The 17751-nt window shown below is 30.7% G+C and overlaps 1 protein-coding gene across 2 annotated transcripts; it reads right to left on the minus strand.

Annotated features, from left to right (window-relative positions):
• Positions 1-4790: 4790 nt before the first annotated feature.
• LOC118046687 (uncharacterized) lies at positions 4791-12638 on the minus strand. 2 transcript variants are annotated; one of them, XM_035055670.2, is made up of 16 exons: positions 12359-12638; positions 11459-11543; positions 11265-11367; positions 11016-11100; positions 10719-10805; positions 10462-10580; positions 9809-9920; positions 9228-9598; positions 8691-8772; positions 8501-8608; positions 8303-8356; positions 8103-8195; positions 7947-8012; positions 7303-7349; positions 6313-7020; positions 4791-5491 (listed from the first exon to the last, which is right to left on the minus strand). In XM_035055670.2, the coding sequence occupies exons 1-16, from the start codon at positions 12473-12475 to the stop codon at positions 5113-5115; spliced, it is 2616 nt and encodes an 871-aa protein (XP_034911561.1). In that variant the 5' UTR covers positions 12476-12638; the 3' UTR covers positions 4791-5112. The 2 variants fall into 2 exon arrangements, with proteins under 2 accessions (XP_034911561.1, XP_034911560.1); XM_035055669.2 differs by having other exon boundaries at positions 8432-8608; positions 12359-12637.
• Positions 12639-17751: the final 5113 nt, after the last annotated feature.

Consider the following 17751-nt stretch of genomic DNA (forward strand, 5'->3'; position numbering starts at 1 on the left):
GAATAGAATGTTGATTCAGAAACCTTGACCTGAGGAAACCCGAGGGGGCAAAAACAAGAGGCAATGAATGATTCGTCAACGGTGGCCTTTACCTGTTCAAGCCACCAGAGAGGAAGGGTGCGGTGCTGCTGCCATGGAATTTGACTGTTCGAGAATCGAACTTGTTGTGCTGGCAGTTCTATCCCTCTCCATGACATAAAACAACTGTATAGATAGACATGAAGACTATCTTGATTATGAGATGAAGGTGGAGAATTTGGACAAGGTCTTGACCATGTTTTCTATTTGGACTTTGGTACATGTTTTCCAATTTTATGAAGTCAACCAATGTGATTTTTGTCTCTGTTATTAATAGTAGTAGGTACTCGATTGAATTGTATAGATTACTACCAATCTCCTTGTAGTCAAATTCAAATAAAAGTGATCTTCATGTGGAGGTTGAAGGTTTATTTTTATGTTTTAAAAGTAATAATTTTTTTTATCTTAAATTAATTTATTTATATTTCTAAGTTATTTTGATATACTAATAAAAAAATATATTATTTTAATATATTTTCAAGTAATTGTTACCCTACTTTTAAATAATTCAAAGAAAGCTTGTTTTCTTTCTCCTTTATTTTTACTAGAATAGGATATTACAGTCAACCTTATGAGCATGAATTGAAAAAAAATCAAAAATAAATACAAAATAAAGGTATTAATATGTCTATTATTGAACGTAGTTTAGATATTTTTTTCAAACTCCAAAAAATAAATATGCAAGTATTGTTAATGTATTTTTTTATGTTAAGAAAAATATAATTATGAATAAAAAAGTAGAGATTTGTGCATAAAAAAAATAAAACGAGGATCATATGTTTGCACTTTGTTGCAATCTAAGTTATAAAATGATAAGAATCTTACATAAAATAAATAAAAATAAATTATTTATATTGAAACAAACACAAAACATATCACAAAAATAATTTGAATGTGCATTTGAAACTGATGTTTAATGGCTGGGTGACTCCATACTTGCTGTTCAAAGAGTGTGACCACTATCCACTTATTGATGCATACAACACACATATTATCAATTTTTTTAATAATATTTATATTTATAATATTACTAAATTGTCTCTCTATAAATAGATTATTAAAAAAAAACATAATAAAAATAAAAAAAAAACTCTGTAAGTTAAAGAAAAATCTACTTTTAAAGCATTTAAGTTATTTTAATGTATTTAAAAAATAAAAAATACAAAAACTTCCTTACACACCATTTTTTTTTAAAAAAATAATTTTAAGTATATTATAGTCAATTCATTATGCCTTAAAAACATGAAAATACTGATTTGCCCCCTTTAAATTTAACAACAATAAATGGACTCTTATAAAAATATATAATTGCCCCAAACAACCTAGTTATATAGTTTTATGTTATAAGGGTAAAATCTTTATTTCAAGGGGGCATATAAACTTTAATGAGAATATTTTCAATACTGTTTAAAACATCTCATTCATACAAATTCAATAAGAATAAAAGAATATGCTATTTTATTAATTTTTTCATAAAAAAATATTATTCTACCTAAACTTTTAAATTCACGTGCTATTCTTTTTTCTATTAAAAAAAAAAAAACGTGTTTTCTACTTTAAAATTGAAGAAACAGCAAACAAACGTGAAAAGTGCGCACTCTAGGTAATGGACCCCATCTAATCTTGATTGTGATAGATTCGATTGCCAAATCTCAGCCATTGATTTGTGATGGACAGAATGAGTGATGGCTGTTTTCAAGACTCAGGGGTGTTCGTTTAAGCGGCGTGTCCTCGCTTAAAAAAAATCATTTTTTTAATAATATTTTTAAAATAAAAATATTATTTTAATATATTTTTTTAAAATAAAGGCTAACTCGGCCGCCCTTAAATATGAATAATGGTTACTTTCTTGCCACGTAAATACCATTTGCGGCTTTCCTTGGGAGAAAAGAAAAGGCCTAAAAAATTGTATATAATTAACCAAAAGTCCACGACTAATGAAGCCAAGTAGTAGTTTTCAATGTTCATTTCACTTTCTTATTATTATTTTTTTCTAATTTTTTCAATGTATACATAAAATTGACAACCTTTTCATGTTATTTTTTGTATAACATAACCATTGTTTTTCAACTCTTGGATTAGATTGGATTCAAACACTTAATTCCCTTTTAAATTCAACCCTCTCAAATTTGTTTAAATTTCAATCATTAAATATAATTTTAGTGTTAATTTGGTAACGTGTTGTTAGTTTATATTTTTCAAAGGACTTTTCAAATTATTTTTATTTAAAAAGACATCAAATTAATATTATTTAAAGGTTATTTTTATAATTTTGATGTATTATAAAAAAAATTAAAAAAATATCATTTTAATATATTTTTAATTAAAAAATATTTTTGAAATTATCTTACATACCAAACAAACATAAACACACATAAGTATTTAGGGTGATTATTTTTTATTCGGTTTCGGTTTTTATAAAAAAAATAAATAAATCGAATTTTTTTTTTTAAAAAAATAAACCAAAATCGGCCCGTTTCGGTTCGGTTTTTTAAGACAAAAATGAATTCAAACCAGTTTGGCTCGGTTTTCTGGTTTTGGCTCGATTTTTTTTCGATTTGGCTTGGTTTTCTAGTTTTTTTCAGTTTTGGTTCGGTTCGGTTTTAGGCTTATAAAACCAAAACCGAACCGAACAAGTCGGTTTTTTTAAAATTTTAATCGATTTTTTTTACAGTTCGATTTTTTTAATTATTTTTTTCTAATTTTTTTGATTTAATCAGTTTTTCAATTTTTTTTGGATCATATCTGTATTGTATATCTCGAATAACAGCAGAGTTGAAATCTGTGCCATGACTCCAATACATGTCGCTCAAGTTGAGGGAGCAGAGCCTGAAATCGATGCTATGAATGGTGGCCCTGTGCAGCCCCATGTGCTCGGAGGTCGCAATCACCAGGGAGGCTCAATGCCTTGCCTGAAAAGGCCTTGCTTGCAATGGACAACGCATTCAAAGAGGGCACGTAATTGGCAAACCCAAAAATCTTGTTAAAAAATGGAAACAGAGAGAGATTGTGAAACCCTTTGCCTGTCTCCGAGTGTCTGAAAAACAAACAAAAAACGAGATCATCCTTATCGCCCCCACCGCTAGATTGCAATAACACGGCTTGTTCTGCTGTTTTCATGTCACATCAGCCAAAATAACTAAAGACGGGAAAATATATCTCGTGGACATCCTCATGAATCTTTGAAGTGAATGAATCTCAGGTCTCTTGGCATTAGGCAAACATGCATAATCTCTTGGCGGGTTTTTTTTTTTCCTAAAATAGAAAGGAAGTCAACCAATCTTGCATCCGAGAATATGTACTTTTTTTTATTATTATTATTATTATTTATTTATTAATGTAGATGTTTGTACTAGTTTAAGCATATTTTAATTAATTTTATAGACTCTGAAGTTAATATTATATAAATTTTTAATGGTTCTGAAATTCGTGAGACTCGAATTAGTGATTTTAAAAAAACAAATTTAAAATCTAATCAGTTAAACTACATCTTTTAAAGGGTTATTTAAAATTATGCTCTTGAATATAGAATAAAGGTTGATGAACTCATTAATTATTATTTTTTGAATGCACAAAATCGATGTGAAGATGCACTTTTAAAATTGTTTGAAAAGAAAACTTAATCTTAATTGATGTATTATTAATTATTATTGCTTCTGAAGGGCTAAAGAAGCTACTCATATTTAATTTAACAATATGATCCGTGCAACATGTACACATTAATTCTAAAAAAAAAATATTGGATGAATGTCCCTCTCACCTTTAATTAATGCCCAGAGGTCCTTTTCTGCTAAAAACTATATTGAGCACACTACAAACATGCTTTCCAGATTTTAACAAGTTTAAACAATCGATGATTAATGCATGATTAGGCTACAAGAGTACTTGAAGTGGCAAATCTCCAACTCCATGCCTTGTTGATTGATTTGTTCTAATACGCAAATTGAAAATCACCTTAGCATAGAAATCCTTATGATTGATTTCATGTATGTTTGTATCCGAATATCCATAAAAAATAGAGAAAAAAAAAAAGATTTCGAGTTCCAATCTTACCCTAATTTTGTATTTATCATAATAAAGTCTAAAAATATATAAAAATAATTCTTTAACTTCTTTAATTTGGAAAATAAGAAATCATTAACAACAAAAGAAAGCACAAAACTTGGATGGTGTGAACTTTACATTCAGCATTGGATTTCAATTTTCAAACCAAAATCTCTGACCATTTGCTGAAGTGTGTTTTTTTTTTTTTTTTTACTTATAAAGAAGTCAAAAAATGACTTTCAAGGTTTGAAAATCCATTCCAACGACCTCTTGACATTCATAATTTTTGTTGGAAATTGACATTGACTGGTAACTTCAAATAGAACAGAAGATGGCCCTAGGGCTGCATGAAAAAGCTAAATCTGACATGATTATCCTGGGGACTCAAGAATTTTTGTTAGTAGCCATATTCCACTTGGTTGCGTGCAAATTGGTGCATGATTTGCTTGTCTTGTAAATTGGACCTTTGTGGGAACCAATCTCATTTTTTGTGGGTCCTTGCAGGGTTCTTTACCCTACATCCATGAAATTTGTTCGACATTTCTTAAACATGGGTCGGAAACCTCTTGGTCACATCAATTTTTCCAGCTCCTAAATTCAAGTTGTCAGATGGCTGGACTACTTCTCGAGTCAATTAGGGCAAAAACAAAAATTCTGACAGTAGAATAGGGAAAAAAACAAATTAAGCTATACATTATTGTTTTTTGACATATCCTGCCAATAATACATTACTGTATACACTCGAGTTTTTCCAAAACATACACCATGACCATGATATTACAGCACCAAATTGTTAGCCTCAAAATTTCTTTCTAGTTTTTCATGTTAAATTCCTATTATTCTATATTGCACGACAAACTCTTCACTTCAGATTTCTTCCTAGTCCTGGTAAACCTAAATGTTCAGAGTTCCGTTAGCTTCTTGCTATTCTAGCTTGTAAAACAAACTACTCATCATGTATGATGTCACAAATATACGATGAATGGAAGCTTATACCGGTGAAGGTGAGAGTAGAAAATCTGGCTGTAATCTTTGGAGAGGTATCCCACAAAAGGGACACAAGGGTTTAGTGGGGATTTCTTTAACAGAAGATTCTGTCAAGGATTTGAAATCTAAAGGATAACCAGGCAATGTAAAGAGAGTCTCCGGTGGCAATTTGGAAGCTCGTCTACAACAACACTTGCAAAACCATAGAGGGATAGCTGGGCAAACCTGCATGGAAACAGCACATCTTGCCATTTGGTAGATCTGAACAGTTTCGTCAGTACTGTTAGAGCAGTGGCAATGTGCAACTTCTGGAGAATCAAAAGTAACTGACTCTGAACAATAGATACATTGCTCTTCAACTCCATATTCACTTGCCTGAAGCCTGTGTTGAACAAAAAATTACATAGTAAGAGAATAAGCACGGCTCAAATATAATAAAAAGAAGCGCCCATTTTGCAGACAAACTTAAATCATCATAGCAAAGATCAGCATTTCAGCTAGGCCATTCTCTGCAAGCCAGCAAGCGCTTGGAAATTGGAACAGACCATAACTGTATTATGTTCCAAGACTAGCCTTTTAGTTTGACCTGTTTCTAAAGACATTTGAAGCTCGCAGAGTAAATCATCCACTGCATGTTTCACATAGCAATTCATCTTTTTTATTGATCTTGGCATCTGAAACAAAGTGCATTTTGATCTATATAACAAAAATTTTTGATTTGCTACCAGTTTTCCTCGTATATTTGTAAACTTGCTGTTAGCAGATTGAAAGTGTTAAAAAAATTACAAATATTTCCTCCCATGAGAATAAACTCTCGTAGCTTACTAACCCCACTCAATTAAAAGTGACGACTTATTTAATTGGGCTCAGATCCCACTTTTTATGCTTCCACGAAATGGGGTAATTTACAGAGAAGATATAACAAAGGAAATGATGTCATTTCAGCTTTTTATTTTTATTTGAGGTGATGGAGCTCTTTGCATTTGTGATAGTTAAAAAAAAATGCATTATGCAACACAGGTTCCCTTTTCTTGTTCCTCATGTTCAAGAAATGATGCCGTTGTCTATTATTTCCTTCTTTTTCAAGAAAGCGCATGGTCCTCTAAGTCGCCCCATCTCTGGCCCATGGAAGAACTGATGAAATAATTATAATATCATAATTAACATATCTTTCATCATTGAGAACAAAATGGTAAGGAGTACCTTATTTCATGCTTTCTGACTTCTGATGCGAGGACTTTTAGTTGATCCCTGACACGATCATGATTAAGTGCAATCCACAGCTCCATTTGTTCTACTCCAACAGGATACCAAAATCCAGGTCGGGAAAACGTTGTGGTTGAATCAGACAAACGATTTATAAAAGTAGCCAAACTGAAACCCACAAGCCTTTCACGAAGTTCTTTTTCACTGCTAAAAAGAAGCTCTATCCACAAAGTGAGATGCTCCGCTTTGGCAGCTGCTGAACCTCCTAAGTTCACTTTACAATTAATTTCTTCAGCCTTCACATCAGATAGTATTACACGTCTACAGATGATATTAAGGAGGTGCAATTGTCGAGATGTTATCTTTGAGAAATTCTCCGGGATGCATGTCAGAACCTCGCCAATGGAAAGGCCTGTGTATGAACCCAAAAATGTCACAGAAAGCCACTTAACCAGTATACGGTCCATGTACTTTGGTGCAGACTGCTTGAAAGCCAACAATGCTGCCACTATATCCCAAACAACTAGAGGGTTATCCAGATTTTCATATTTCGTTAAATACCATAGAATATCAGATTCCCAACAATTCAATTCATTTGCAGAAAAACCAAGAAAGGCTTCGCTAGTGAAATCAGAGGAAGAAGGAGACAGTATATCCTTCTGTTGTCCACCTATCCAGAGGAACTCAACGACAGCCTTCTGAAGCCTGCACATTCCACAGAAAAGACATTATTTATGTGGAACAAAGGCAAACAAGCACCAACACAATATGTTTAAATGTTGGTTTTTCCTTGTTGACTTATTTCTCTTCAGTATTCTTTTGCTGCTAGCAGGTGGTCAAAAGGCCTTTTCAATTAAATTCAGTTGCACTAGATTCTTTCGACCTTTTCTTAATATCTCACCATCCACACTCACAAGAGCTGAGAAGATGCAAGAGCTTATGATTGTTGGATGTGATAAAGCATTTTGGCAGAATGATTCGGCTTACCTTCCCTCATACATGGGATCCAACGAATCACCATCTACATTACGAACCTGCAAATATCAAGCACAGTTGTTTCAGTAATTAATCTACAGCATGCATACATATAATATCTTATCATCAGCATCACGGTAATAAACAAATACATTTCTTCTGTTAAGAGAAGACAGGAGAGTTTTGTTATTTTTTAACATGACAGGAAAGTTGAGAACATGTAGGCTCAAACCACGTGCATCGAAAGGCAATAGAAATGTTCAATATTTTAATACGTTTATAGTTCTGAATTCTGATGGCCAGTACATGATCTAGTTAACAGTTGACAATCTACCTTCATTCTATTGTGGGGACTAAAACTTTCAAGAGAAAGGTAAAAGCTAAGCATCAAGTGCAGAAAGAACTTTCTTGATCTTTCCACGTTCAGGAAAAATTGACGGTGACATTTTTCAAACTCAGCTTTCTAAGGATCCATGTCATGAAGCTCAAAGTAAAATGTGTCACAACCATAATTCGATGCAGTTGGGTATAATGAGTAAGAAATCTAAGAATACAATCAGATAATTCCAAGGGGGAAATAAAGCACTTTAATAGAGATGTCTAACACAACTAAAAACATGTAGATGAGGGTGATAAATTTAGGTAAAGTAACATACCATTGCAAGCGCAATATTTCCAGGGGATGCTGCCACACCAAGGCATGAAACAAAAACATTTGGAAGCTGCAAATAATTTTAAATTTTAGAGCTAGAGTATATATGTTATAATAAATAAATTTAAAAAAAAAACAGGAAAAAAGGTTAACATCATACATCATTTGAGCTCCTCAAACCAGGAGTATTTGAAGGAATCGATACTTCACAAAGAGCACTTCCATGCAAAACCCAAGCACGGACATAATTTTCCTTGCATCATTAAATGTTCAATGTTATGTAACTGATGGGCTTACATTTAATCGTATAACTTAAAAGTCAAAAAGTGCCGTGGCATTGCACATAATAAATCTTAGTACCTGGCCACAGCTGTACAAACAACATCCATCAAAAGCCCAAGCTAAACCTGTGACCTGATGAATATTAAATATATGAAGGATCATCAAAAAGCAGCAGAAGACTGATCAACTATATATTAAGATACTTACAACACAGTCATGAGCATCATATAAACAAGCTTTATCAAATTTGGAGCTGGATATGTCAGCTGTCCATACTTCAAATGACCCAGATCCTTTGCCAACTGCTAAAAGCATTTTGTGCATGGTTTGAACAGGTACCGCCAATGATAGTACTGAAATTGGGACACAATTGACAGATACAACCTGCTTGGAAATTTAAATGTCAGAATTCACTGCTATGAGTAAATATGCAAATAGAACTGTTGAAGGAGATGACAACACCAACCTCCTTCAGCAGAGAAAAGGGAGCATTGTTGGCCCCTGATGGCTCCAGCAACTCCTCACCCTTCCCAATCCAGATCCTCACACTGAAAAGAAAGAAAAACAGCGGGGTTAAAGGTTCTGTCATCCTTAGTAAAAAGGTAATGGGAAGTTGGGTTTGGCTATTCAGATGCTCAGAAGAATGGCCTTACACCATCAGCATGTGTCCATTCAACTAGGCACCAGTTACAATTGGCTTTGTATAAATTTATTTTCTTCACCCTAAAGTTGAAGTTACTATACTTTCAGAGATATTTTACTTTCTCTGAAAAGGGATACGAAGACAAGTCGATTAGGTGACACCATTGAACTAAGTGATTCTATAAGAGACATATGACCTACAAACTTGCAGTGAGGACAATGGTATTCTGTTTAAAACCATTTCCAGCATATCGATGTCTGAACATAAGGTCCATAGCTTATGTGTATTCAAAAATATAATTATCATGGTACTATAAAGAACTTGAAAAACTGATTAGATGTTCTTGCATACCTAACTCACCTCCCATCAGAACTCCCACTAGCCAATAAGACCTGAGGATTAGACTTGGAACCCAGTAATGCCAAACTGATTGTTGTGACCCATGAATTATGGGCTTGAAGAAGTCCAACAAATGTTACAGTAGTAGGGACCCTACTATGCTCAATAGAGTAGTATTGTGGCACATTAATTCTCCAGATAGAGATTTTACCAGACTTCCCTCCAACAGCAAGTATAGAGAATCCATTGGATGAATCATTTTCTGGAGCTGAACAGATTTTTGATGGCAACCACAGTACTGGTGACCAGGCAATAACAAGTGACGATAACATGGCACAGCGAGAAGCATATATCTCTGCAGTAATGAGTGGGAGTGTGCAGTTCCCAAGGACCTGAATATTAAATAACAGGCAGAAACAAGGTTTCAAGAGGCATTTCCCGTGTCAGATTGGACAAGAAAATGCAAACTATATAGTTACATATTTAAGTTCCCATCACTAGAGAAAGGGAGGAGAGAACGATAAGACAAGGAATTGATTTTTTCTTTCTTTTCTCCTTTTCCTTTCCTTTCTTTCTTTCTTTTGTTCCTGAGAACAGCTTACCTTAGTTGTCCTCCTTCTGTCTATTTTATTTTCATGGTCAGATCCAGCAGTTGTGCTCCCCCTATTTATAGGATTTGATAGCTGGTCCTGAAAAGTTTCCGAGTCTTTAATGCTGTACAGTCATTGAAAAAGGACCTAATGAGTTGAAGTTAAAATTAAAGAAATACCAAGGAAACAGCAAACTCAAAGGATTCTTCGATCTAAGTTCTCATTTGCCAAATACAAAACCGGTTGGGGTGATAACAAAAGAAAGGAAAGTTCTATTCTTGTCAGCTCAGTTCCATAGAGAAAGTGGAGATGGAAACAGAAAGAAAGATTTAAGAAAAAGAAAATTTTGGTGCCCTTTCTTCCTGGCACCAACTTTCATCCCTGAACCCATTTTAGAGAGAAATTTGATGGTCCACATGAAAGATGTTAGTTAAAAAGCATTTTCAACCATTCCTTACTTTTCTCTTCATAAACAAAAGAGTGCAATATTAGGAAGCTATAAAATTTTCCTATTCAGTTTTCTCTTGTTGTGAACTTGACAGGGTGCAAAAAAGACATATATGCAGTTTTCTTCGTGTACTTTGAGAGAGAGTAAAGAGTTAAGGCAGTAAAAGAATCTTCTAACAAAAAATGAGGGGAGTAAGAAAAGGGAAAAAACTATTTACTTGTAAGTGGTAACATTCACTTTCCTTCGCTTGTATTGCTTTAATGTGCCAGAGTTTGGCAAGTCATTAGCACAGGATTTTGGTCGCTCATCAGCAAATCCTTGGATTATTGGTTGCCCCTGGGGGAAGACTCAAAATATTAAAGATAGTAACAATAATGATAACAAAAACAATCCTTGGATGATGCAGCAACTGGGAATATAATCAAATGGTAACCAGACAATTCGAACCAGGTGATTTAATAACTGAGAACTTACATGGGAGAATTCAGAGGGGGTATTATCTAACTCCCCAAAATTGATTTTGGCAAGATAATCATATAGCCTATCTGATATATCCACAACCTACAGGAAAGTGCGAGAGTGATAACTGTGATCAATGCATATAAACATGATGAACATCCCAAACCAAAAATTATATTCCACTATTACATGCAAACATCATATCTATTAGATAGTCATTCAGTAAATGATGGTTATAAAAGGAAAAAATTTTCATTGAGTTTTCAATCCTCACTACAATTTAGAAAATTGCATGAATAAGTGCTTCATTACCTCTACCCACTCAGCACTAAAATCACAAAAAGGTGGACGGTAAATCTTAACACGCCCTTCTACAGTGCAAACAGCAAGCAAGCACCTGCATAGAATTACATTACAAATGGAACACCATAGAATTACATTACAAATGGAACACCATAAATTGATCTGTTCAACCTTTAAATGAACTTAGTTCAAGAGGAGCAAAGTCTGTGAACATTGTCGTAACAGCTCATCAGACAACCAAAACCCTTAAATTCATACCCATAATTTGGAGCCATTCCAATTGGGGACCATGAAATTGACCGAACACATGGACGACGGTCTCGAGATAATGCAGCGGGCAGCATGCAGTTAGTGAATAAATCTGCAAGCATTCCAAATAATAAAACATGTTTAACTGTGTAAATCAAAAGGCCGAAACCTATTTCTCAAAAGAACTAGTAATAAAGGCATACCCTCCCTATTAACACAACCAATTGGGTACGGTTCACATGTCGGAACTCTGATCAAACCTCTTGGTCCATAAGGCACTGCTGGATTCTATACCTCACAAAATCACAGTAATCAATAAAAAATTACTAAGAACTTAAAACATTATAATAATAAAAGCCCAAATTTCCACACCTAAAATAGAAAAGCCTCAAACTTTTTCTATTGCATCTACTAAAGAAACACATAATAAACTCCAAATTACTAAAGTAACTATCAGTATCATTTATTAAGCAGCACTAACAACCAAGTGAAACAAAAAAATCCAAACAATAAAACACCAATATCCCTTTTACTATGACGATGATGATGACCAATATCCCTTTTATCCAAGGAAATTGTTGAATTTCCTTGGCTTTTTTCTTGCAACTACTAGTAATAATACTAACTAATTATGCAAAACCAAAAACATAAACACTTCCATCACTGAATTTGCTAAGCTAAAATCTAAAAAAAATTGAACTTTTTAGTTGCATTCACATAACCACAAAATCAACTCCAGATATGATACTAATTAACATATGCAGCAACTAAGTAAGAAAAAATAAGGAATTAAAAGCTAAAGTTAAAAAAAAAGAGCTTCAGATTTTGTTCTTGCAATCTAATAACAATAGTGACTAGCTAAGCAAAACCAAAAACACAAAAAAAAAAAAAAAAGCTTCCTTCTGAATTGGCTAAGCCAAAATTTAGAATTTTTGAAACTTTTTCATTGCGTTCACTAAATAACCACACAATCTACTCTAATTACGATCTTAATTAGTAGAATCAGTAACTAATTAACAAAAAAAAAACAGCTTCGATAGACTGCATTGGCTCAATAGACTGTTATTAGTAGCAAGAGTGAGTAATTAGAGAATGATGATTACCAGAATGGTGACGAGGTGAGCGGAAGCGACGGCGATGAAGTTATCGTCGGACCAAGCAATGGAGTTTGGATACGACGGCGACGCCACTAACGCCACCGCCTGGAATCGCGACGCCATTGACGTTGACTGATTCTGCACGGTTAGAGTAGAGTGAAGAGAGGAGGTTTTTTTTTTTTTTTTTGGGGGGGGGGTGTTGGGATTTGGAGGGAAAATTAAGAGTTTTATTATTCCCTGCAAAACCCTAGTTCGAATCCTGATTTGGTGCTTCTATCTAGAGAGGCTGTCTTCTCTTATTTTCTCTTTTTTAATTCTCGTTAATATTTTTCAATATAAACGACACCGTTTTCTGTTCCTCTATTGATATGGATTGGGTGATTTGGGTCAGGTTAATATTTGCCATTGAAATTTTTTCATGAGAAAAATCTTCTCAAAAAATTAGTAATTTTGGAGGTTATATACATACATACAGAGAGGACTTCCTCAGCTATGATATTTGTTAAAATTTGAATATTTTTTTGTTTTAAATTAAAATAATTTAGTATTTTTAGATTTAGATTGTTTAGATGTGTTAATGTTAAAAATAAATTTTAAAAAAATATATTTTTAAATATTTTTAAGTAAAAAATACTTTGAAAATCAATATGTATCACACTCTCAAACCCTTCATAGTGTGTTTATTTTTGTGTTCATAAAATATTTTTAAATTTTTTTTTATGATCTTAGATCGATACCACAATTCCAAATACTATAATAATATAAAGAAAACATGCTCTATTTATTTTTGTATTTTTTTAAAAAAAAAAATATTTAATATTTTTTGTTTTAAATTAATATATTTTTAGTGATTTTATATTATTTTGATATGTTGATATAAAAAAAATTAAAAATAAAAAAAATATTATTTTAATATATTTTTTAACTAAAAATTATCTTAAAAAAATAATGACGAGAGTAAGCAGTAACCGCAACTTTGATGATGCTTCGGAGATGGAGAAAGTGGTTGGGGCATGAAGAAGATGATAGAAGTTAGAACAGCTATGTTGCCCTTCACTTTTCCATGTTGACTCGGTGATCATTTCCAGGTCCTTGTCGTGCCTCTACCTTGTTATCATCTCTCTTACCCAGCTCCATCAGTTTCATTTCCTCCATTTGCAATTTACATTCTGAGCAGCTCTTGTTTCATACCTGCAAATTCACCTTCTTCTCCTTGCCAATGCCCTGGAGTTTCTTGCTATCCCTACAACAGCCCTCAAGTCAATGCCTAAAACCTTTTAGGATCCGGACTTTTTCTGTTTGTAAATGTGGTTTCAGTTATTTTTTAAAGTGTTTTTTATGTTAAAATGTATCGAAATGATATTTTTTTATTTTTTAAATTAGCCAGTCAAAACGATTCAAAATATATAAAAAAATTAATTTTTAATAAAAAAAATTAAAAATACAAGGTGGTCCACATTTTTCAAAAAGGCTTTTAATTAATATCACGAACAATTCCCCATGTTTCGTCTCTTAAACATCTGGTCTCTTTTCATTTAGAGTATATTTAGTATTGCGATAGCTGTTATGGTTGTGATTTTTAGTTGAGGTTGTTTTAAAAAATAGATATTTGGTTAAAATTGTGGTTAAAATTGAGGTTGAACAAAAATAGTTTAATGTGTTTGTTTAAGAATACTTTTGAAATTGAGATTATATAGTTATTTAAAAAAAATATATATTAATATTTATGGTTTTTAATTTAAATATTGTAGATTTAACTATTGTTATTACATCATGAAATAAATCATACTTTATAAAAAAAATTTATTGTTCCATTAAACTATCTACAATTCTATTACATACAAAATTCATCCGACAAAAACTATAATTTTCATGATTTTAAGAGCGTGCAGTAAAATTATATAAAATATTATCAGGAATAAAATTGAGATTACATTACGAATAAATTTAATTCACCTTAAACTAATTTTTTTTTAAAAAAATAAAAATTATAATTTTTCAAAAAAAAATGATTAAAAAAATACTTGTAATTTGGTGGGACCCATGATTAATAACTTGCGCTTTTTTGTTACCAAACATTGTCACATTTGCTTTTTAAAAGCGTATTTGGCAGTGTGGTAGCGGTTGCTTTTCAAATAGCTTTTCGTGTCGAAAAGCATGTCAATGATGTTTTTTTATTTTTTAAAAAATTATTTTTAACATCAGCACATCAAAACGATACAAAAAGTACAAACCGAACTCAATTTTAACAAAAAAAAAATTCAAATTTGAGCAAAACACATGTGCAAACGCGGCACCAAACATGCTCTAAGTAAAACACAGAGACAGCAATATAGACAAACACTCTTTTAAATAGCAATGTTTGTTCACATAAAAGTAGACCTTGTGCTAGAGATTATGCATTTGGTAACTTATTTCAATTCAATTCAATAGAGTGTTCGTCTTATGCCGTTGCAGGCTAAGATAAAAAAAAAAAAGAAGTCAGCGTGACCTGTATAAAAAATTACATTAAAAAAAGTTATAAAATTTAATTATTATATAATTCAATATTAAACAATAAAAATTATTTTTTATTATAAAAAAAATCGAATCAACCTTAATTAGTATGTCAAAATCATGATTCAAATCATAAGATCAGGATAACCTTATAAAAATAATTAAATTAAAAAAATTAATTACAAAAAACAATAACAAATTCAGCAAGCTAGATCATGGCAATCAATCCATTGCTAATATTGTGAGAACCTCATATATATGTATAGGATCCAAAGCGAACTACCAACTCAGATTTTAAAAAAAATTAGTGAAATGGTCAAATTATATATAAAAAAAAATTGAGTGACCGATTTTTTTTTATTATTGAATTTGCAAATCAATTCTCGATGTTAGCAAACAAAAGGAATTGCACATTTATTTAGTCTTCAATTCCAATACCTGAATTTCTAGTTCTTTTATACGAATGCAATTGAATTTGGTTTTTTTAAATTGAGAATCAACCAAGCACGTAATATTTCCCCGACACTAAAAGGTCCCATCATTGGCATAAAATCAAATCATAAAAAATCAATATAAGATCAGTGCAGTATTAAAAGGATCAAAAAAAAAAAATGACCAAAAAAAAACACCAGGACAAAAACAAATCTTTTATTATGCAAATTAAACGTGAAAGCTCTCACGTGTTAGTGCATCATATATATATAAAGGTTTTTCCAACACGTATTTGTACATAAAAAAACTATATATATATATATATATATAATAAATATGCATAAATATAATCAAATATATTGAGAATAATGTGCATTAAAAAATAAAATATTATTAACAATAAATGAAAACAAAAATGTAAGGTCAGTAAACATAGATAAATCAAGATCTTTAACATTACAATACATGCATTTCATCTGATTGTATTAAATATCATTGTTTACCAGAATCAAATTTTCATTCAATTAAACAATAATGAAAACAAATACACATGGAATTAATTGAATAAAAAAAGAAAAAATATCATGTAAGGTTACATATGTTATAAATATTATAAAAAAACAAAAAAAAAAATTTTGCTCATATAAAACACAAAAATATTTATAGATTAATTATAATAATATATTTAAAAAATAAATGCATAAAAAATAATTGTAATTTTAAAGATGCTATATCAACAAGATAAAAGAGAGAAAATATATTAATTTAATTATAAATAAAATATTAATCTTGAAAAAAAACATATTAAAAATATTGATTTCAAAAAATAAAAAATAATAATTTAGAAAAAAAAAAAATTCGAGTGTTATTAGACCTAACAAGCCAAGCCAACCCGTTTTATCAATTTTGTTAGGGTCTATATACAGGTATGCTAGGTAAACCCACATGCCTAGGCCCATAATTCTCTTTCATTGCAAAGTCCCCCCTTTCTTCTTGAAAGAAAGTAAAATTAGATGACGCATCATATAATTTTTTTATATTTTGATCATTGTGATGGTTGAAAAATCAATATTTGAGTTTTTTTTATCCAAAAACTTATTTTTAATTTTTTTTACCCAAAACATCTAGAAAACACCATATGAACCTTGATAAATCTATATATGACATAAAAAAATATCTTAAAACTCAAAATCAACCCAAAATAAAAAAATTTATTGAGTCCATATCTATTTTTAGGGTAAAAAACCACCTAAATAGAAATCACATCATTAAATGAAATCATTTGACATAAAAATCAATCTTTTTAGTGGTCAAAATCAATGCCAACAAGTCTATATTTGAAATCCGGTGACCTTGCTCTCTCATCTCTCAAATCATGAACTAGAATACAACAAAAGTGAACTTTTATCATAAAGTTGGATTGAAAAAATATTGAGAAATTGAATATGTATAATTTTTAAAGTCCGAGTACTAGATTAACTTTTTATGTGAACTTTAAAATCATCACTTATTTATTGCGCCTTTTCTGCTTTAGTCCTCTCTTTTTTAATTTCATGAGTAGTCAATAAATTTGATAAAGTTGCCTTTTAATTTGGTAAAAAAAAATGCAATTGTGTAAAAAAAATTCAAGGATCAAATTAAAAAAAAACTATATTTTAAATAATAAATTCATAATAAAATATGAGAGGGTGAAGAATGGCATATGCACAATAAAAATTTCATACTTTTAGATTTTTATTAATGATTTATGCCTTTTTTTTTTTTTAAAAAAAAAGAAAGTTGCCATCATAGTCTTAACTTATTCCAATATATATTCTCATGGGTCAAGCTAGTTTTGAACTTGCGAGTAATTACTTATCACCATAGTAATAAAAATACAACCCACAGTCGATCTGGCCCATGATTGGGTGCCCAACCGAATGGATTGATTGGTGTCCACCAAAGTTTTTTTTTGTCTTTTTAATAAAAAATCTAAAAAACAATGTCATTTAAAAAGTTGGATTTGTTTTTCTAATCTTGTGTATTAAAATAATAATAATTTTTAAAAGTATTTTTATTTAAAAATAATTAATTTTTTATTTTTAAAAATTAATTTTTAATATGGATACATTAAAATTATTTTAAAATATAAAAAATTTATAAATAAATAAAAATTTTAATTTTCTTTAAAACATTTTTTTATCTCAAAAACAAAAAATAAACTGTGACTAGTTGTGTTTTTTTTTTAATTCATCTCCTTTCATAACATAAGAAAGTAGAATGATATATGTTTCATTTGATTTTATTGATTTTGTGTAATTTATATAGTTTGTGTTTAAGTTGTTTTTTTAAAATATTTTTTATTTTTTAAAAATATTAAAATAATATAATTTTTTATTTTTTAAAAATTATATTTGATATTAGCACATGATCTAAAAATACAAAAATAAAATATTAATTTAAAATAAAAAAAAAATAAAAAATTAAAATTT

This window comes from Populus alba, chromosome 12 (genome assembly GCF_005239225.2).
Source record: "Populus alba chromosome 12, ASM523922v2, whole genome shotgun sequence".
Taxonomy (NCBI): domain Eukaryota; kingdom Viridiplantae; phylum Streptophyta; class Magnoliopsida; order Malpighiales; family Salicaceae; genus Populus; species Populus alba.